The sequence below is a fragment of the Accipiter gentilis genome, chromosome 6, assembly GCF_929443795.1.
Source record: "Accipiter gentilis chromosome 6, bAccGen1.1, whole genome shotgun sequence".
Taxonomy (NCBI): Eukaryota; Metazoa; Chordata; class Aves; order Accipitriformes; family Accipitridae; genus Astur; species Astur gentilis.
Window position 1 is genome coordinate 42,172,345 of NC_064885.1, and position 22,679 is coordinate 42,195,023.

At 35.3% G+C, this 22,679-nt stretch overlaps 1 protein-coding gene across 4 annotated transcripts in view; it reads left to right on the forward strand.

Moving 5' to 3' along the window:
• The window catches only part of IFT80 (intraflagellar transport 80), a 53,509-nt gene that overhangs the window by 16,176 nt on the left and 14,654 nt on the right, over positions 1-22,679 (forward strand). For all 4 annotated transcript variants that reach the window (XM_049802610.1, XM_049802611.1, XM_049802613.1 and 1 more), the window contains 7 exons: positions 3,311-3,420; positions 3,971-4,060; positions 5,113-5,250; positions 15,627-15,806; positions 18,233-18,351; positions 19,212-19,286; positions 20,837-21,000. In XM_049802610.1, coding sequence (XP_049658567.1) covers positions 3,311-3,420; positions 3,971-4,060; positions 5,113-5,250; positions 15,627-15,806; positions 18,233-18,351; positions 19,212-19,286; positions 20,837-21,000 — 876 coding nt within the window. The remainder of the gene's footprint in view (positions 1-3,310; positions 3,421-3,970; positions 4,061-5,112; positions 5,251-15,626; positions 15,807-18,232; positions 18,352-19,211; positions 19,287-20,836; positions 21,001-22,679) is intronic.

Consider the following 22,679-nt stretch of genomic DNA (forward strand, 5'->3'; position numbering starts at 1 on the left):
CCTCTTCTAAAATTATGGAATTGTCAAATACTAACATGCAGGCTGTAACAATTAATTGCTCTTTCTGAGGTTTCTGATTTCTCAAACATAACTTTTGGGATACAGTTCAGTTGTCTTAATGTAAGTGTGCCATTAGTGCCATTTGAGGTTCATTGGGCTATTCTGCCTAGCCTCCAAATCTGTTCCAGGAGATGGATCTCGTTCAGGGCCTGTGTTGTATCTGTAAGGTCCACATGGGTATCTTGGAGTACCCTAGGTGCGTTGCATTGCTTAGGTGCTTGTGTTTAGACAATTGAATCGTGTCTTCAAAGGCCTCATTTCTGCCAGTGAGAATATTAAGGCTGTTAGAGGAAAACCAGAAGCCTGAAATAAGCCTTCTCTTTCCCATTTCAGAAGATACAGAAGCAAGTTTTACAAAAAGTAAAGAGAATAGTCTGATGGGGACTTATTACATAGTCTCCCTTCTTGCAGTTTTATATGCACTGTAGTGTTGAGGCCGTGCTGAAACTTGCTGTCCATTGCTACAGGGCTTTTGCTGTGATAGAAATAAATGTTTAGACATGCTCTTTACTTTCTTAGTTTTATTTGTAAGGAATCAAGTAGCTTAATACTTTGATTCTTCTTCTTCAGGGAAGACTAATCCTGTCAAGTACTATGGAAAATATTTGCATAGTTGGCAAGTCTGATTTTTTTTTCCTGGATGCTTTTTCCATGTAATTTTTTACTTTCTTCTATTTTCAAAAAAGGTCATTTGAAAACTGCAACATAACATGATTTTAAAATGGAACAGTCAGTTTTATTCTAGATACATCATACCACAGTCTTCAATCTGCAAAAAAATGTTTTCAATTAATTGGGAAAAATCTGTGAAGTCTGCAGGCCACTTTTTCTAGTTTTATTTGTTGTCATTTGTTTTGTAAGTTGCTTGAATATGGGATGTTTGGGTTTTTGTATGTGCAGCAAAACAAAAATATGTGTTTTGTTAAAGGCCTAATTATGGAGCCTAAACATCTTACAAATAATAATTCAGGTGCAATACAAAACTTTTTCTACCCACATTTGTGTTCAATCTCACTATTGTAGGTGAAAAGAGCTATTTTCTGTTGTCTGTTGATAAGTATTAGGATGACTGTTGTTGTGTTGATTTTTCTGTATCTTTCAAGTTACAATTGTGAATAAAACTGCGTTAAAGTATAAAAGATTAAGTAAATACAAAATGCAGCTATTACTGTTAATTTTCTGGAGTTGTGTAAAACTGTTCCCTTATAAAAAGTTCTACAAGTTAATAGCATGGTAAATGGCAATAGATAATGAGGTTTGAGAAAGATGCAATATTAAAAACACAGTATTAAAATGATAGGTGGTGGCATGGGGGACCATCTACCTGACTTGCTGGGCTTACTTTTGATACAAATATTTGTTCATTTTTAAATTAGGTGTTGGTCAGCATCACAGTTAGTGGTCTCAGCATTGTATTTAATCGTATTGTAGGTATTCTGGCAAAGAAGTGTGCGGGGATTTCAAGGTAAACATGAAGTGATTTTGTAGGTGTTTGTAGGAATTGTCTGACAGACTAAAGAGGTAGCAAGAGAGAAGATGGGAAGATTTGACAGCTGGGCATTAAAGGCTGACTTTGTGGACTGATCAGTTGGGAGCAGTTAACATTTTAATACTGAATGAAAGATGCCATAATGCAGATAGACCTTAAAAGTAAACTGGTGTGGTGGGTTGACCCTGGCTGCATGCCAGGTGCCCACCAAGCCGTTCTATTGCTTCCCTCCTCAGCAGGACAGGGCAGGTAGAAAATAAGATGGAAAAAAACCTTTTGGGTCAAGATAAAGGCAGTTTAATAAAACAAAAGCAAAGGCTGCATGCAGAAGCAAAGGTAAACAAAAGATTTATTCTCTATTTCCCATTAGCAGGAAATGTCCAGCCACTTCCCGGGAAGTAGGGCTTCAGTATGCGTAGTGGTGGCTCCAGAAGACAAACATCATTATAACGAATGCCCCCTGCCCCTCCTCCTTTCTCTTAGCTTTTATTGCTGAGCAGACATCATATAGTATGGAAAATCCCTTTGGTCACTTGGGGTCAACTGTCCTGGCTACATCCCCTCCCAAGATCTTGCCCACCCCCAGCCTACTGGTGAAGGGGGGAATGTTGGAGAGACAGCCTTGATGCTGTGCCAGCAGCGCTCAGCAGTAGCCAAAAATTGGTGTGTTATCAACACCTTTCTAGCTATCAGTACAAAGCACAGCACTATGAGGGCTGCTGTGGGGAAAATTAACTTCATCTCAGCCAAACCCAACACAACTGACCATGAAGGGCTTTGTTTGACAATAGAGAAAATGGTACAAATGAAAACGGTGACACAAATCTTTGCAGTATTCCCATTAAACATGAGCCAGGGGATCAGTACATCAGGGTGTGAGAGAAGCACCTTAAGGATGAAAGGTGACTCAGAGGTGAGAAGGACAATGTCATGTTATTTTGCTCAACTATATCTTGGAATAAATTGGTCAGATTTGTATTTTAAGAGTAGGGAAACAAAAACAATTGGGAGGTTCAGTGAAGCTGAAGAAACAAAATTGTCCAGTTATAAAGATGATTTGACTCAAGAAGAAATCTTAGAATAGCGGAAGAAATTTGGTGATTTTAATTTTTCCAGAGGTGGTTTTAGACAGACCGTGAAATGAAGAAGCAAGTAGTAAATGTAGTCAGAGTCTGCTGGGACAGACCTTGCAATAAAATCAGTAGGTCTTAAGTGATGTATTGAAAATATGGATAGGTACAATATGAGAAAAGGAGATACCTATAGCAGTAGTAAAGTCATCCACATTTTCAGTAACCCAGATGTAGTGTTGGACAAGCTGTCAATTCATTATTTGTTTTGCTTAGAGTTGATTTGTTCAGAGTTAAATTTAGAGTAGCCCCATTGAAAGTGGTACGTATTTGACAGTTTACTCAAGTGGATTTACCAGGACTTCACTCTACGTATTTTTATTTCCTTGAGAAGTGTTGGAAGGGTATGCAGCATGAGCTAAAGTCTTCCGAATTGTCCTTCTGGGTTGCATCTGTCTCTTCCTGCTGTTCCTGTGGCTGTCTAAAACATGAAGTGAACCAGTAAATGGTGGCTGTAAGTGCAGTCAGACAAGTGTGGAGGACAAATGGTTGCCCCTAGTTTGGCTTTCTCCCACTCCTGAATTTTTGATGTGTGATTTTAAGTAACCAGTTTGAAGCAGCTATAGCAGTTTCTGCATAATTTGATCCGATAAATACCAGAAATGCTTTATTTCTTTGTTTCTGTCTACAGGAACACCAGTGTACTCAGTAGCCTGGGGACCTGATTCTGGAAAAGTTCTATACACTTCAGGGAAGCAGCTGATTATTAAACCTCTTCAGCCAAATGCTAAAGTTTTGCAGGTATCATTAATACATTAAGGTTGTCTCACACTTCTATGTGAAAACTTTTTTCAGTTATCTAGAGTTTTGCCAAATGTAAATGTTTGTGCTAAAATTTTCCATGCAACATGTGTACCGCTCACTCCCCCCCCTTAGTTTTTTTGAGAATAAGGAGATTTTTCATTTCTCTAAACTAAAAAATTTTTTACATTTTCTGCTGTGGATATTCTTCAGGCATGTGATTAAGCATTTCCCTTTTTGTAAACAAAGAAAAAGCAAAAAGACACAGAAGCCTTTCCCTTTTCATTTGTTACAAAAAGGCGGAAAGCTAGAGAAGCAATCGTTCAGAACACGCTTTTAGTGCAGATTGTTATGCTCTCATTCTGCCTTTTTCAGGCTGTATTTAATTTAATTTTCTGCAGAAGAGATGACGTCTGTGCATTTGTGCTGTTGGAAAGCCTGATCTACACTGGAGTGTATGAATGCTAGTAAATGATGAGTGATAAATATTAAAAATAGCAGTTGTCAGACTTGTTGCATCTATGTTTAATTTTTTTTTTTTCCATTTCAGTGGAAAGCCCATGATGGACTTATTTTAAAAACTGACTGGAACTCAGTTAATGATCTCATTCTTTCTGCAGGTGAAGATTGTAAATATAAAGTGAGTGCTGGTTAACTTTTGGGGGGGAAACTAAATAACTGAAGAAGATATTCAGCATTCTGACGTTTTCAAATTTTAACAATACTTGGAAGCTCAAAATTAAATGAGAAGTCTTTAGTTTTCAAGAAAGACTTGTTACCCTAAGCTGTGTTATTTGTAAATACATCTCACTCTGTCTAGTAGCATAAAATTTGAAATGTGTTTTGTTGTTTGTTTTTTTTTAAAATACAGCGGATTAAAAATAGGTAAAATGCAAGTGAAACAAACTCTGAAAGGAAAATATGTAGAAATATAGACATGATTACCTGAAATAGTATAGGCTATGACATATACTGAAAAAGCTAATGACATATAAAGTTAGAGGAGATAAAGCTCCTGTTTTCTATTACAGGAGCATTACTGAATCCCTTAAGAAATTTTTTGGTTAGAATATTCTGTATCCAAAATGGAAAGCACATATTGTGTTTCCTCCCATAAGTGGGAGCTTATTTTTAATTGTATCATATTTGGTTCTATCATTTTCTAAGTGTATAATGGCTGTGATAAAAATGGACACAATTAAGAAATTAAAAAAAAATAATTCTCAAAGTGTTAAAATCGAATGACTTGACTCTGTGAATTGGCTTCCTGGTATTTTGTTGGCTTCAATCAGTGAGAAAATCTCTTTGGTCTGGAAATTTGCAGAGGAGCCTCGCATTGTTGGGAAATGAGTGCAAATAGAATAAACCTTGTGGTTATTTTACAGACTTACAGCAATTTGCAGGAAACAAAACGCATTATTTCAAAATATTTTATACAGAATAATGTAGCATTTGCCATAGCAGCAAAGCAAAGTCTATTGCATTAAACAAACCAAAATTGATTAGGAACAACCTTCAATGAAAAGTGAAGTATAATATCTGTGATTTTTCTAGTTACACAAAAAGGCACTGAAATAACTTAGTATATTTCTGCAACTTCTGTGATAACGAGAGAAAACGATAGCGCTACAATAAGTAAGGGTACACCCAATCTCTGTTCATATAGATATATATTTAATTTTTTTTATTAAGGTGTGGGACAGTTACGGCCGTCTACTGTACAGCTCACAGCCCCATGAATATCCTATAACATCTGTTGCCTGGGCTGTGGATGGAGAATTATTTGCTGTGGGGTCTTTTCATACTTTGCGTCTATGCGATAAAACTGGGGTAAGTAACAACTCTGAGAAATACCAGATGTGGAACTGTACAAATTTATTGAAAATACAGTAAATATTCCTGAGGATATACGTGTACAGGCGGGTATTTTTATTAGCAAAAACTAGTCATGTCTTCCAGCACCTTTCTACTGGGTGCATCTGACTAAGATATTGCCTTCTTGATCTGCTTAGCTGCACTTCTAAATAAGTTTTGGGTTGGATAAAATTTTTTGATAATATTTTGCCTTTCAGGACATTAAATTTTCTGGTGCATTTTTTAGCTTTATGCCTTAAAAACACAGAGTTTACGAGAATTTCTTGTAAGGCAATCGTATCACATAGTTATTAACCGTAAAAAGCAAAGAGTGTATAACAATAACCTATCTTAAGAGGTGGAAGAACAATATCCTGTGCTTTCAGTATTTAGGTTTTTTCTTAAAAAATACTAAGAGTTGACAAGCACATCTCATGAGGAGATCACAAAATGCAGTTGTCAGGCATTAGAAATGAAAAGGCTAAAGCAGCAGTAAAAGAGGAGCTAACATTCATTCAAGCTAAAGACATACTTTAATCCTCTCATCTGAGCATTTCTATTACTTCTTAACTGTTGTGAGAGAAGAAAGGCTCCTAAAAGAGATACCTTTCTTTACTTTTCCTTTTTTTTTTTCCTTTCCACTTGAAGCTTTACTCCCAGTTTGTTGTTGTTTACCTAGGGTTTTTTTTCCAACTTGGTCCCCAATTAAAATTAATTTAATGCAGTTTCATTTACCTTAATTGGTATTCTAAATTAGTTAGCCCAGAGCACAGATTGACCTGATTGTCTCTCTGGATTTCCTGTGGTTCTGCAACTTTTTGTTCAGAGTCATGTTGCATTGAACCTTGCTGATTTGGGATTTTTATTGTCCCATTTGCTGCCTCTTTTTTTGTTGCGTTTGTTGCTCTTTTGCTCAGATAGGGAAAATGGTGTTTGCTGTCGTGTTTTTGGGCATCTTCAGTAGAGCATGGTTCTTACCATGAACTTGGACTATGTGTTTCGAATAATTTTGTATTCATGAAGAAGAGCCTGTAAAAAATTGTGTGATAAGATATCCGAGTTGTCGTATGTCACTTTTTATACTGATTCTGGTTTCACTGATCTTTGCTAACAAAAATGTAAGCTGGACATTAAGTTTGAAGTAGGGATTGCTTCTATTTTCTTTGCCTTTTCCTCTTACCTGCTTTGAAAAATTCCTATTGCTACTGATAATTATCTTGAAGGAAAACAAAAGTATTCATATGCAATTTTCTTTTGGAAAGTATTAATTTTCTGATTTAAAAAAAAGTTGTTTTATTTTGATATTTAAATTTTTAAGATTTTTATGTTAAGGAGATTTTTATTACGTGTGTTTAACAAACACGCTAGAAAGTTAAGAGAGTAAAGTAGTGAGTAGAGTTGAAGTCTATGGTATGAACTTGTGCAAAGGATTGGGATACCACTCACATAGGTAAAAAAGATACTGAAGTGGTTATAAAAGATAATGAAGTAAAGAAGATATTATCTGTCTCTTTGGTATAAATCTGGAGAGCAGATTGCAATTTCCATCATCTAATGTTTTCCATCGTTGAAATTACGAAGATATATCTTCCTGTTAGATTTGTCTGCCTTTGTTTTGTCCAAAATTGGATACTATTTCTCTTTGCGGAAGAAAAGGGATAAATTGACTTTATACATACAGTCATAAAGATTGTGCAGTCATGCCTCAGCTGTTAGAGGGTGGGACACTCAGATTGCTGTTTAGTGGCTGCATCACCAGTGGGGACATCTTTTCCTCTACCTGGCATTCTTCTGGATGGGTTAATAGGCATTGAGGGTGGGATTTTGTTATTATTTTTATCAGCGCGGTGCACAGATCTGCTGATACACTTGCTGCTTCCCTCAGAAGGTCCATTAGGATTTCATCAAAGCTTTTGTTCCTAGGCAAGGTGGATAGGAAGATTTTGCTACATTTTATTTTAGTATGCCACTTAACTCCACTTAAAATGTAATTACAGCAGTAATGTACCCTGACTGTGGTCTTTCTATCTCCCTATGTAAATATGCTGTTGTAGAAGTGTTTATATACATTTACCGTATTGCACTTGATGAAGCCAATTAAGGTATATTTGTATAAAGCGATTTATATGAGTATAATTACATCTGTGTTAGAGTACATTATGTAACATACATTGGTTTAAACAATCAGACTAGCCATTAGTATTTTCTTCTCAAAACAGTGCTTTAAACCATACCCTCTTCTTCCACAACCGCTTCCCATCTTCCTTCTGAGTACTGGGATTCCTGAGCTGTATCAGCAAGTGGTAAACTGAAATGAATATGCTTTTGTGTGGGTGAGGCCAACGATTTAAATTGAATTTTGCAATCAATATAGATTTATGCTTAAATGTGGCAAAGACTGGTGCAGTGGAAAAGGAAGACAAGTACTAGATTTCTTTTTCTGTTTCTGATCCCCAGGGCCTTACTGTTTTTCTTGCTAGTTATTATGTAATATAATTTACTGTATGTATGGTTCCAGCTCCTGCTAGCCGAAAACCAGTAATTTTTTTAATCGGCATTTAATATTGAAGAGGCTTGTGGACTTTGAAATTTTAATGCAGATAGGTTTATTTTTTCATAAAATTAAGGGTTCTTTTACCTGGTTTATTGTTCAACTCAAAGAAACAAAGACATGTACAGTAGCTAGTGCCAGATGCTTTTGTCTGTTTAGCAGCTAGCAATGATAATTTATTTTCAAAAGTCATGATTTTTCATGCAAGTTTCTTTCCTGACATAGAATGTAAATAGTTACTAAAGAAGTGGTTTTGCTGGTATTGAGGGAAAAGGAAGAATGATTCACATACCACCAGAGTGATGGAGTTTGAAGAGAACCAGACCTGGCTTTTACTGGTCAACATAGACATTTTTATTATGTCTGATGTAATGGAGCTGTATTGGCAAATTGCTCCTCAGGGAGCCATCAGGCGATATATATATATCATTAACTCTTCTCTAGCATATGTGTTCAGTTTGGGGACATAATTAAATTAAATTCTGTTAGCGTATGTTCTTTTTTCCTATTCTTTTCTTTCTACCTGGATACTTTGTTCTAGCAGCTTCATGTTAAAAAAGAAAACTACAAATACAACAGTAACTTTTAGAAGTTTTATTTCTTCATTTAAAAATCACTTTTGCTCCCATAGCATTATGTATCTAAAGGAAATTATTATGGCTATCCTACAGAATACTAAACAAAATATATTTCATGTTGGAATTTGTTGCCTGCTTTAGTGTCCATGATCATTAATTCTGTAGGGAGTGCTAAGATTAATTTTAAAGTATATATATTGAAATCTAAAGCTGGATGTATTGATGGATAGCCTTTAGCCTTCCTGGTGTTCACAGCTTTTCAGAATCTAATCACTTGGATGGAGGGCAGTGCTTAAAAAGTTCATTTATGTAAGCTATTTCCTGTGGCTCTGCATGCTTCCCTTGACATTACTGATCAGGTCAAAATATTTACACAGTAAGAGATGGTAAGAATGACTGAAATTCACTGATTTCCTTCTTCCCTACTCCACTCCCACATAAGTATCTTGGAAAATGGACCATACCCATCTGCTCCAAAGACAGGTTGCTTTCCCAGTGCCTTAGCAAGTGTAGACGGATAATTGATTAAAAAAAACTTAGTGAAACACTGTGGTCAAATTAATCCTTTTAAAATCGCCAACAAAAGTTAGCAATATGGACATCAAGTTTATATTTTGATAACACTGAATGTATTTATGCATTTGTTTTGGGGAGGCCTTTTAGATTTTCTTCCATTAATGATTTATTTACCCTTACTGCCGATCGATCAGTTTGATTTGATTTTTGGTGGTTGTTGTTTTCCAAATGAATTGTGCTCCTGTTGAACATTTTTTCTGGTGATGTTTACAGTCTGTTTTCATAAATAAATTGATGTTTGTTTGAGTGCTAAATCTTGCCCTTTGAAATACTTTTATCTTGATTTCATCACTATGCTTAGCAAATGCTTTGTAATGAAAGCAATTCTCTGCATAAATCTGTTCATGTTTTTAAAAGGTTATGTATATGCTACAAACTCTCTGTTTTATTACAGAATTAATTGTGGCCATTTTACTAGACTGGTAGTTGCATATTTGACCGATTCTGTTATATACAGCTTTTTACATTCCATGGCATGTCTAATTTTGGTAGAAATTCTATAAAAAACATTTGGAAAACTTAATAAAATTTAGGGAATATTTCCTAATATCTGTAGAAAATAAAGAAAAACATTCTGCAAGTGTAACAATTACTCTTCACCTGCCACCCCATTTAAAACAAGTGTGTGTGTGGCGCTATGGCTAAAAAATACTGAGTTCTGTGATAACATGTTTCTACTCAGCTTTCTTCTCAGAAAGATACAGACTTGAACTTAATGAACATTGATTACATTAATTTAATGTCAGGGATTGGCCTAATTGACTATTAAATTAACTATGTTAAATAGTTAGCAGTGTTTGTCCTTTTTTTCCTTATTTTTTGAACTATTGACAAATGAGGGAAAAAAGCATCTAAGAATTTTAAAACTACAGTGTAGCAGGTATCTACAGAGAAGCTTTGAAAATAATTTAAGTGTTTAGCATTAGAGCCATAATTTTTGTTCAGGACAGTAAATTGTGTGACTATTATAAAATTAACATAATTTATCCTTTAAATTAACATGAGATATTGGACAAATATAAGAAGAGATAGCAAGATTTTGAAAGTGCATATAGACAGTGCATATGTTTTCCTATTATTCTGATAGTGATGAATTGTCCTAAACTAGAGCACTATGAAAACCCAAGCAAATGTGTTTTCTATAGAGTTACAGTGAGCTTTGATCCCATTACATTTAGTTTTAGTCTTGTTTCACAGAGATATGCATTTGGCAGTGTAACAAAAACAAGGTTTTTTTCTGTGCTGTCTCTATTTCATCTACCTTTATTAACAGTCATGATCCTGAATTCTTTGTAGCTCAATAAAAGAAAAAATATTATAGATAGGTTTCCCATGGAGTTACATTGTTGACCAGTTCTTTCCAAGTTCACATATTTTAATTTATTAGAATTGGCTAATGTAACTTCTGGAAGAAAACGAAAACATGTGGATCATCTATGGAAGTAATAATCTATTTAAAGAACTACATCAATGTTCATTTTCTAAGGTTAAGAATTTATATGGGACAGTTTGTCATCCCATTTTTAGTTCTTGGGTCTAATAATTGTGAGAATGTGCTTGGATTTCAAGAGAATTTTAGATATCCTTTATTTGTCTTTATTCTTCTAATACACAGCTTAATACCTCACCTGGAGGTCATAGCTTAGTTCGTGATAATTCACATTAATTACTGGGGTCAAGTCCAACAAAAGTTTAAGAAGGCAACAGGAATCCTTCATAGTTTTGTACTTCAATAGTTGTATCAAGGATAGTTTTTCCTGTTCAGGTAAATTGCCCTATGTTCACATGTGGACTTCCTTACCTCCAGTTATACATGTTATCTCTGGTTTGTAGAATCTTTTGTGGATTCCCGTGTGGTAGACATTGAAAGCCTAATAAGTCTAATATTGTAAAATATAATTTTATTTTATACCCAGTAAAATATCGGGGGGTGTGTGTGTATATAGACGTATATACATATATATTTCCCACAAGCTAATTCCATATATGTGTGCATATTCAGGTGTTTCTAATGCACCTAAGTATAGATTTGCTTTGCATAATTGATTTTTATAATCTTGTAGGATCCAATGTGCTTTCCATTTAATCAGAAAATTAATAGTCATTTTCTGATGGGAAACTTCTGGGCAGTTTGCACTAAAGTATTGGTTCATCACTCAGAAGTAGTGAGAGCTGATTGCCAGCTTTTAATGGACATTCAGACTATAATATATTTTCAGGTGTCAGCTACCTCTGCACTAATGTGAAATGCCCTGTGGGACACAAGGAAAACTGAGCCTTCACTTAAAAAAATAAAAAATAAATAAAATAAAAAAATAGAGGTCCTCAGTTTCAGAGGTCCTGAAACTTTCTTTGTCAGACTTGGATTGGAGACTGATTCTAGCACACTTGTCTTGGTTTATATCAATTGGGGTATAAAGGGACAAGAACATTTATTTAGTGTTATTCCATTCTGCGCTCTGATTCCTGGAATGGATTGTGGGTGAGACTGCACATTTTCTTTTCATAAACAAAGGCAAAATAATAGGCAAAGGCTATTATTAAAGTCAGTGGATTAGGTATGCTATGTAGATTCCGACGTCATGGGGACGCTCAGCAGTATCGGCTTTAGTTCAGCTTATGTCAGCATTCCCTGTTCAAAACTCCACATATACTGGTAAACGGAGCAGAAACAGAGACGAGCCAGGAACAACCAAGTGTCTTTTGCACTGCTGACATCAGTATTACTCTTATCATTTAAAATATAAGAAAATATTCTTTATTCTCTATGTTTTTTCCAAAATGTTTATGCTGTGGTATTCAGTAGACTACCATTCTTAATTTATTGCGTTCAGTCCAGAAATAATAACTAAGTAGATCCTTCATATTGAGTCTTGGAGCATCACTGTTATCCATGTGAAAGGCTGTCCTTGTTCCTGGGACACAGAGTTCTCTGAATCTGCTCATCGAAATAATTTTGCCGACATCTCAAAAGCCTACTCAGTTTCCATTTATGGAAGTCAGACAGTATTCAATGACTATAGTACTTCATCTTTTTTACAACATTGTGCAATCAGAAAAGGGAAGGTTAAGGTATTGCTTTTATGTATTTATTTAATATAATGAAACTTTTATAGCTACTGGTTTTGTTCTTGAGAGAATTCATTGAATTCAAAGAAAAATTAATTATGGCACAGGAAAAGTATAAGCCAAACAGTAATATCAAAGTGTAATATTGCAGCTAATGTTAGAACAACGTTCATACAGTCATTCATATAATTGCATTCATACCTTTTTTTTTAACTCAGTGTATTTTGGTTTTTAAAAATTGTTCCTATCTTACAAATGGAGAGCTAAATTATTTTTATTATAACATTTTGTGTACATGATAAATGTACCAGACATCTGCAGGGAGTATGAATCATTGGAGTGGTCTGAATTATACCAAGAGCTTTCAAAAATAACTGGAAAATAAAACTCTGTAATTGCTTTACATATTTTGTTGAAAAAATTATGTTGTACTCTGGAAATATTTTACTGAGTATTTCAACTACCTGAAAAAAAAGACTTCTGGATTAAAAAAAAAAAGTAGTTTTGGAAATGTATCCTCTCAGAGCTGCAGTGTATCTGCTATGCTTAAAAAAGTAGCACCAAAGCCACATTCTTCAAGCTCCTTAAACTGGTTCTTAGTTGATGGCTTGATGCCCTTTTATTATTTGTTCTGACTGATGGGTAGATTCTTGATCTAAGAGAAATGACCTTAGAAACAGATTTGTCTGTTGGGAGGATCCCGATATTCAGTTTTGAAATGGTACTACTTCAAACTGTTGTCAGATAGATCACATCTGGCCAGCTGTGAAAAATATGTCTCAGCTGTAGAGCATTTAGAGCATTCTCTGAGTGTGCTTGTTACAGTCATTAGTCCTACAACCTCAAGAGCTTACTCATTTGCCATATAAGGATGTCGGATATAGTTAAATATTGTGCTCTTAATTACTATGGAGTGTTTCATACAGAATTCATCCCGTTGAGACAGAAGAGTAGGTTATGGACTTTTCCCCCAAAATTGCAATTGCCTTCCGCAACTGCGGGTCGTATAGGCAGTGAATGGCGTGTCTGTCAGCCAAGAGGCATGGAAGCTGAAGCCTTGAAATTGAGTGCTTGAAATTGGAAATTCAGTCAGTGCTGACATTGTCTTTCGCTCACCCTTATGCGCGTAGGCAGTAAAAGGGCCTTAACTCAGTAGGTCATCTTACATAGTATTCTGCAAATCATTAGCACAACTGGGAGGTTGAATTTCATACCATTGTGTTTCCTTGCTATTGAACATTTAAGTCTGACACCTTTATTTTACTGTATTTTTTGTGATTTCATTTCATATAAATCATATGAAGACTTTGTGTGAAAGACTTAGTATTTCTTGGGTTTTATGTGTACTGCAAAAGAAATCAGAATATGAAATGTGTTAGAAACATTAGGTGAGTATTTTCTTCCAACTGTCTCCCCTTTGGTATAATATCATGTATCCAAAAGTCATGAGAATCCAATGTCTACATTTAACTTGTATCACATGTTTCTTCTTACTGATTTGATTCTTAAGATTTCAAATGTATTTGGGTATTCAGGTAGTTCTTCAGTTGCTTTTTTAAAACATTCTATTACACAGTTCTGAAGAGGCAATAGTTGAGATTTGCTTCTTGTTCTAAAACCTGGTTTAATGTCTTCCTAAAAGTCCATAAAAAGGTTGTTTCATTTTTTGTCATCCTCTTTCAGGGAAGCGCTTGTTCAGGGATTCAGGATGGTTTGTATGAACTGTATTTCTGAGATGCAAGGAATAGAAAACAAGTGTCATGGTCTGAAAATTCTTTTGTTTTTTTACAAGAATGTATCAATAAGGATCCAGCTAAACTTCAGAGGAGCCTCCTGCATAAGGCTGGGGGAATTTAAGAATAAAGTTCTTTACTGAAGGAAATCTAAATATTGAAAAGGAACAAATTAGGTTTAGTACTAAATGTAAGCTTCTCTCGGAACTACGTTCATGCTATGGATCAGAAGGAAGAAAGCAAATGCTAGTTTTAATAGCCCTTCTTTGTTCTTTGTGCTAGGGGGATTTATAATTTTATTCTTTGCAATGCTAACAGAGAAAATGAAAATGTGGGGGGTGTCAAAGGATAGGAAATCATGTGCTGTTTCATTAAAGCGCATGCTCTGGCTGTGCATCCCCGTTGCACTGGAACAGGCGATTCCATGGAGCCGCGTGGGCAGGATGGGGGGCAATGTGCCCTGTGCAGGCGCAGGCAAGGAATTAAAATGATAAATGTAGCTTACTCCCTTATTTTTTTATTAACAGCATCTTCTAGCAGCCAGCCTACAGGTCACAAACTGCTGTTTAATCTCTGGTGTTGTTTGCCCGAGGCTGGCTGGCTGCTTGGGCAGAGCAGCGTGTCTCCTGGTCTCTGATCCGTACTGCACTGCAAGCTTCCAGTCACTGCTGCTTTCACAGCTTCCTGCTGTCCCAATAATTTGGGGCCTCTGTTTAAAAACCAACAAACTGAACTGCTAACTATATTTTAATAGACATAGATGATGTAAACTAGTAGTAAGAGATGAGGGAAGATGTTGGCGGCAGTACCACAGAAATGTATTTGTTAGGTCCAAGTGAGCCTTTCCACCTCGCAAACTCCATTTAGCAGGAAGATGGACAATGATGCCATTTTGCCTATTATTTGAATTTGTAGCTGCATAGGAAAGCAGGTATACTGCTTATTTTGATAAGCAGATTCTGAAACATGAAACATTTGACTTGTGCCTCCACGACATTAAACTGTGATGCTCCTCTGTGACCACTTATTAATTAGTCTAAAATGAACATAACACGCAGACCTATCGTTTCTGGTTCTCTCCAAAGCCAGACTAGATGTCACTTTGATTGCAGTAAGTGCAGATTTTTGTTGTTGTTGCAAGCATAGCAACTGGAAATTTTTAATACATCCTTCCCCTGTACAGTAACAACAGAGACTAGAGAAAAAGGTAGGCAAGGTATCATGCTTCTTTTTTGTGTTACTAGGAGAACAGTATACAGGCATTGCTTTTGGAGCTTTTCGTAATCCACTGCTGTCCCTTATGCTGGAAGCACAGGGAAAAGCAACACAAGAACTTTGCAATTCTCTGTATCCCGGGATAGGAGTGCCTTGTTTATACTGACTGATTTTGCCCAGGCCTTGCTGTTTCTATGTTCAGGAACTGTTGTCACTGCAGCATGAACTGAATGCATCACACTTAAGACTATCGCCTGTTGCACCCGTGTAACCAGTATAGTTGTTTCCAAGCACATTCACTTAATTTTTATGTAGTGATTGCCTAGATTTATGAATGACTAAGTACACCTTAAATGTATTGTGAGTAGATAACTTTTAGCTAATGTACTTCAGGCATTGTGAGATTTTTCATTTCTGCCGTACCTGATGGTTTCCCTTTTTGCATCCCTGTTTTTCAAGAACCTGACTTAAGACATTTAATCTCTTTGGCTTGCTTATTCAAGCTGTAATAAAAAGTTAGTTCAATGATGTTTCTTAAAAAATTATAACCCTGCAAATCTATTTATTACAATAAATCATTTCCAGAAAGTACCAAAAAAATTTAAGAATTCTTTTCTCTCTTTCTGCAAGTGGTCTTATGCTTTAGAGAAGCCAAACACTGGCAGCATATTTAATATTGCTTGGTCTATCGATGGCACTCAACTAGCTGGAGCATGTGGAAATGGACATGTCATTTTTGCCCATGTCGTGGAGCAACGCTGGGAGTGGAAGAACTTTGAAATAACGTTAATTAAGAGGAGAACCATGGAGGTAATCTTCACAGTTCAGAGCTGTGCATTCTGATTACTAGCTTTCTAGGGCTTTTTTTAATACAAAATGGGAATTTTTAAACCTTGACAAAACATTATCCTTTTTTTTCTGTGTATATATGACTGAAAATGTTTAAGATCATAAAATGGCCAGAGTTAGCAAATGTTGTAAATAATTATCAGTTGTACAGAAGATCAGATCCATGTAAACCGAACTATACTACCATACGGACCAGAATTACATAACGCAGCAGTACTTTATTCTCCAGAAAAATGCAAAGCTCGCTTGAAGAGCATGTGAAATTAGCTGTGAGAGGGTGCTTACAGGAGAGAGATAATTTCAAGTGTAATGAAAATGTTTCTGCAGAAAACTACAAATACATTGGCCAAAACCAAAGCATCATATTAAATAGTATTACAGTAATTGTCAGCAAAGGTGAACCTCCATAATTAAATGTAGAAAATATAGAGGAGCTTTCTTTACCTTATCTGCATTCATGAGTTCTTGGAGGCACTGATACACTTTGTAATAGCTAATGCTTTAGTAAGGTTTACTGCATCCCTGTTAATGAAGCTATGACGAATGTTGCTGTCTTAGGGCATTTCCAGATAAATTTGTTGCTGACTATAACTATAAAGAGTCATAATGTGCTTTTCTGCACCACATATTGTATTACAGCTTAGATTCAGATCTTCCAAAGCTACAGAAATTTGTCATATATCATGTAACATACATCAGGTACCTGCATGGTGCTTCCAGCTGAGTACTGAGCAATAGGCATTGACCTCGGTGGGAGCTGCCAAGTCTCAGCACTGCTGGAAATGAAACAGGCCCCTACATGTGGTTTCTGGAGCTTAAGTTTAGGATCCTTCTTTTGAAAAATCTTGGCCTGAATCCACATTTAGGTTACCAAATATCTGGGAATTAATACAAAAATACGAATTTTTACCTTCTAATTTGTCCTCTGTGTTCCCAGACACTGACTCACAACATTCACTCTCTGAACACTGGGATAATATAAGATTTCCATTCTTACAAATTTTCCAAATTACACATTTGGTATTGGACACCGGGCCAATATTTTCAATATCGAAGTCAAGTTCCTAAATTCCTAATTAGGCCCTTAAATGTTTTTTGGTCTTGATTCTTTCAATGTTAAATATGTAATTGGGAAAAGTTGTAACAACAGAAATGCTGTATTACAATTTGGTCTGGTGGGTGGGATAACATGAGTCAGTGTCTGGGAACACAGAAGACAAATTAGCAGGTAAAAATTCATATTTCTTCTTTCATTCCCAGACATCGACTCGTAACAGATGGGGTCTGCGAATAATCTCCAGGGTGTTTGAATATGCAAACAACTGAGGAAGTATAGCTAACCCTGATTCGGGACTAATTTTTTATTTTATTATTTTATAGTGATTTTATTTTATTCCTATATATTTATGGAGGAAAAGATCGCCTACAAAAAAGTTCTAGATGCATTCTTTTTTTCTGAGTACTACAATAGCCGAGTTAATTATGGACATATCACTGTGGTGGACATAGCAGTTAATATGTCTTTGGAAATGGTTTCTAGGCTTTCATAATAATTGAGTTCAGTCCTTGTTTTGCAATTGGCTGCATAATGGAGAAAATCAAACAGAAGTTACCATCCTCAGAATGGTGACATCTTAAAAAAAAAAAAAGCCCCCAAAAAACCCAACAAAAAAAACCCCACCAAACAAGCAAACAAGAAAACCCCTGTCATAAGATATTGCCTTAGACTTTAGCCACCTGAAATCTTTGAGCTCAAAAATCTATGTGGATTACCGACAAACTGTGATTTTCTTGAAACATTGTCATCTGAGAAAATTATCATAGAAATGGCAAAGGCACAGCCTGTTTAGCAAGGCCATCCCCTAAATTTCTCTTACTTCAGAGTGTGGTAGCATTAAAATATATGCTGGAGCTATTCACCATCTAGATAACATACCTTTATCCAACTCTTGGATATTGCTGAATTGTTTTGATGGGATCATGGTGGGATTGCTAAAGTATTAGATTTCAAATGTTTAAATAATCAACAACTGAACACTGAGTCTTAAAATGGGAGCTTTCAAACATCCTTGATCTCAGATACTTTTCTCAACCTCATGTATAATATTGCACTTATACCTTATGTATTCCAAGTATCCATTAATTGCTCCTTTCTTTTAAGGAACTCCGTCCAGCTCCTCAGTAATTATTCATTGTTTATGCAGAGTTTATAGAACCTTTGAGTTTAAGTTTTCACCAGTGCTGCGAAAATGTCTGTTCCCATGTGACTACGTTCTGCTAAGGGCATAATAGTATCAGCATGTACTTATTATGAGAATATATTTCACTAGTTACGTTTTCATTTCAATTATTGTTGTTTTATTCAGCAAAAATTTTCTTTTGATTAGGTGCACAATGTTATTAATGATGCAGTAGATTTGTTGGAATTCCGTGACAGAGTTATTAAAGCCTCTTTGAACTACGGGCATTTGGTTGTTTCAACTTCTCTTCAGTGTTATGTGTTTTCGTAAGTAATACAAATTCATGAAGGTTTCTCAAATTTATCTAATGGTTGTAAGAGATTAGTAGAAAGTTTATTTGAAGTACGGTGGTTTCTTGGTTGTTTTTTTTTTCTTTAGCCAAATATTCTATGGCACCTAGCATCATCTACAACAAAATGTATTGGAGTATATTTGCCCTCCCTCTGTCATCCTTTCTTTCAGCTTCTTGCTGGTGCCATGACTGCCTGCTCATTTTGCTACAAAAATTTGGCAGGCTTTCTTTTCATGTAGAGGCAGCAGGAATGGATGCAAGGGTATTTGTGCCTCCATGTAGGGACTCCTTTTTGGATACTGCTTCTGGCGTGCCATTATTTTGGAATAGAATAGGAATGATTCAATCCTGCATCATGTTTTAAGAACATGATACTCTGTTTCATATGCTGGAATTTAAAGTTTACTCCTAGAGGCACTTATCTGTTCAGCGAGATGACTAATGCTGAACAGTAATGCAGCCTGTAATAAGGCACACAAGAGAGGGACTCTATCCTACCTCCAGATCACTGTAAAAAAAGTTGAACCACAATTCAGAAATATTTTTAAAATGTGTTTGTCTCATAAATATGATTTTGCTGTTTACTAAGACTCCTAGGTCAGCTGTTACTAGTGCAAAGGGATGCAAAAATGAAGGCAGAAGTGTTACTGGATCATACTGCATGGTTATCAGTGTTACTTGGCTTCCTAAATGATGTTTTCCTTTTGAAAACCTCCCTTTTTAGGAATGTTAGATGATTAAAATGTGTATGCTTTCCTTAGTGAATTCAGCTTCGTATTTGCAATGATATGTGAAGATTAGCGGTTTTAACACATGATGAACCTTTTCTTTCAGTACAAAGAACTGGAATACACCACTGATCTTTGACCTGAAGGAAGGAACGGTTAGTTTGATTCTACAAGCGGAAAGGTAACCTAGTTCTTGTAATGCTCCCTATTAGATATGAACACACATTTCCTAACACTTTGTTATCTAACAAAAGCACATACTGAAATATTAGAAATAGACAAAAAGTATACAGTATTGTTAAGTAGCATGTAAAGGCTTAGCTGGTATATTTGCCATAGGTCTGTGATGGTGGTAATGAATCTTTTTCTACATTTTGTATGTTTATAATCTTATTTATGGAAGAAAGTACATCTTCTGACATGATGCTAACATCCAGGGGTTTTGACATTTTATATTGCGTTTTTGAACTGGATTATGTATTACATAAATTATCTTTGGTCTCCAATTTTTATTAAAAACATTGCCAGGTATGCCAAATAAAAAGAAATAGTTTCATTTTTTCTCGCATATTTGTATTTATTTGCAAGAAATTACTAATTTTTCTCAGTTTAAAAAAAACTTGAATCTGTATTTCCTGAAAATCATTTGTCAAAGAGATCTTTATGTGTGCTTTTGTAGAAAGTCTTTCAAAGGACTAAGAATAGGAGCAGAAGTAAAAAATCTTGAGTTTTGATTATAGTCCTAATTCTTGTGGACAGATATTGTTGGACAACTATTTCAGCAAAGTGCAGAACAATGCTCACTGCAATTTTGAGTGTCCCAGATTAAAAACACTTATGTCGTAGTCTACAAAGACACTGCAGTAGAGAATGGGTAAGCAAGTGGACGGGATTTTGAAGATCAGTTTTTAAATTTGGAGTTTTGTGCTGCTGATTTAAAAGTAAATTTTGAAAACATGGCACAGATCTTTGGCAACGTAGGTGATCCACAGGAATGAACCTAAGGTTTTGGTAAAACCACTCTACCTTGACAGATATATGTGCAAACAGACTGATTCATTTGGTGCCAGCGATTGGTAGCACTTAAAATATTTATGGATGTGTTTTGTGTCTATGAACTATAGATACTGTACTTACCAAACAGTTATTGTTATGTAGAGCTATTTGTGTTCTGTATAAAAGTTTGCAGTGTGTTCCTGCAAATAAGTTGTTTTTCACTGAAGTCCTACACCATAATAGATGGTGAACACTTCATTAAAAGTGTCTTCTATTTGCTTTACGTTCTAATCTAGTCGTACTGAAGAAAATGATACAGGTAATACTATTTCAAAGCTAGCTGTAAACATTAAAGCTGTTTCTCACATATGTACACACAGCATTGTCTCATGGGGTGATGTGTGGGGACTACCATCTGCAGCTGTGGGCTGTGTCATCAGGAGTTGTAAGATTTAACTCTTGTAACATCTTTAACAGATAAAATCATAGTGATTCGAGATCATAAGTATTTCTCATGGAAAAATAAAAACATTCACATTAAAACTGAAATCTTCCATATAGAACTTCCAGAATATCAACTTTGAAATGTAAGTCTTAGAAATTATGTAGTTTAACTGAAAACAATTGTGGGATATAAGGCAATTACCTTCAAATTGTTGAAACTGTCATCATGCTTTTCTGTATTACTTAGTGATTTACTTTTTTGTTGTGGGTTTCTTGGGGATTTTTTTGTAGGCATTTTCTTCTTGTAGATGGTGGAGGACTTTATTTATATTCATATGAAGGAAGATTAATTTCCTCTCCAAAATTTCCAGGAATGAGAACAGACATTTTAAATGCCCAGACAGTATCTCTGAGTAATGATACTCTAGCAGTAAAAGACAAAGCTGATGAAAAGGGTAAGTTCTTGGTTCTAATAATTCCATGTTTGCTAATAATTCATTATGAGGTTTTCAGCACCTTTGCATTTAACTTTACATAGCATAGTTATGGTAAAAAAGAAAGCATGAAGCATGAACAATTTATGATATAAATTAAAGGTAATATTTATTATGCAAATTAATTAAAATGATGGGGTTTGCTTAACTTTGATTAAAAAACATAAAGAGAATTATATATGTCTCTGAATTTCCAGCTGTGTGTAATGCATCAGAGAACCATGAAATATTTGCAGTAAATACTTGGAACAGTAGGTTTTCACTCTCTGACATGTGATTTTCTAAAGTACCTCAGCAACTTTTTCTGCTTGATTGCTGCTCTTAGAAGCTACCAATACATTAACTGTGATTAATTTTAGTTCTTGGATGTTCTTTGCTTTAGCTTTTTGGGGGGTTGTATCTCTACAGCATGTAAGTTTGTGTGCAGCTGATCTGACCGTAGTTACGAGGCTGTGATATTCTGTCTCAGTGTTCCTGAAGATTTTTATGCTCTTAAATTTTGTGGTTTGGCATCAAAAGCACCATAGTTCTAAAACACAACGTGGCCAAATGAGCTTCAGGTAAATTTTTGCATTAATGAGTGGTACAGGAATATCTTTTTGTCAGTCAGCTTTTTGCCTTTGTTCTGTCTCTTGATGCAAATGTGTAAGTTTGCCTGTGCAACAGTTTAAAGTGTCTGCTGGAGACAGACACTTCCATTGCTGGAAAACCCATGGCACTATGACTTTTGACTTCATAACTGTGCCATTTATAGGCCATACAAATATTACAATAGAGGGCTGCAGTGCTATCTGTAGCTATATTTCTCCTGCGATATGGCCAGTAAGGGGATTACCAGTGGGAACAACTGTGCACAGGAGGTGCTGTTATTGCAGATTGAAACAGTGAAAACTTCCTGCCCGTGGTTCCAACTGACACTAACTCGATCTATTATCTGTAACTCTGTTATCCTCGACTTAATGATTACACTTTAAAGACTTTCAGAATTTTAGAATTTGTTGCATCAAGGAAACACCATATTTATGTTCTTTTTGCCACAGAAAAAAACCTTTCAGGAGTTAGCCCTTTAGTACTGATTGCTTGGTAGTTTTCTCAGCATATAACCTGCAACTTAAATTACTTGGTGAATGAAGAAAACCTTTGTAATGATCCCTTAAAATATCCCTCCCCAAGCAAAAGAATTAGGCAAGGTTTTTCTCACTTCCTTGTTACAAAGTGGTTTTGCTACTACGTACAATTTTTTTTTTTTCTTGTACATCCTTATCTTTTGTGTGAGAACAAATACTTTCTTTCATTTTGAATAATTATTTTTAAGAGTAGTAATATAACTGTAATGTGTGTTTCATTTTTAAGGAAAAATACTTCAGAAAATATTATTCTCAAGCACCAAGACATTAAAAACATCTAAAATAGCTGTGTAATAATTAAAATGGATTTTAATCAGCAAAAATATATTTCAGTGTAAATTATTCAGAAGGAAGCCCTAGTTTGCAAAAAAAAAAAAAAAAAAAATGGATAAGTGAAAAGTTGTATTTTATTTCTGATCTTTTCTCTTCTATTCTGTATGTGTGTCTATATTTATATTACACAAGTGTATGTATGTTTGGTTTTATATTACTTAATATGTATAACACAGAGAC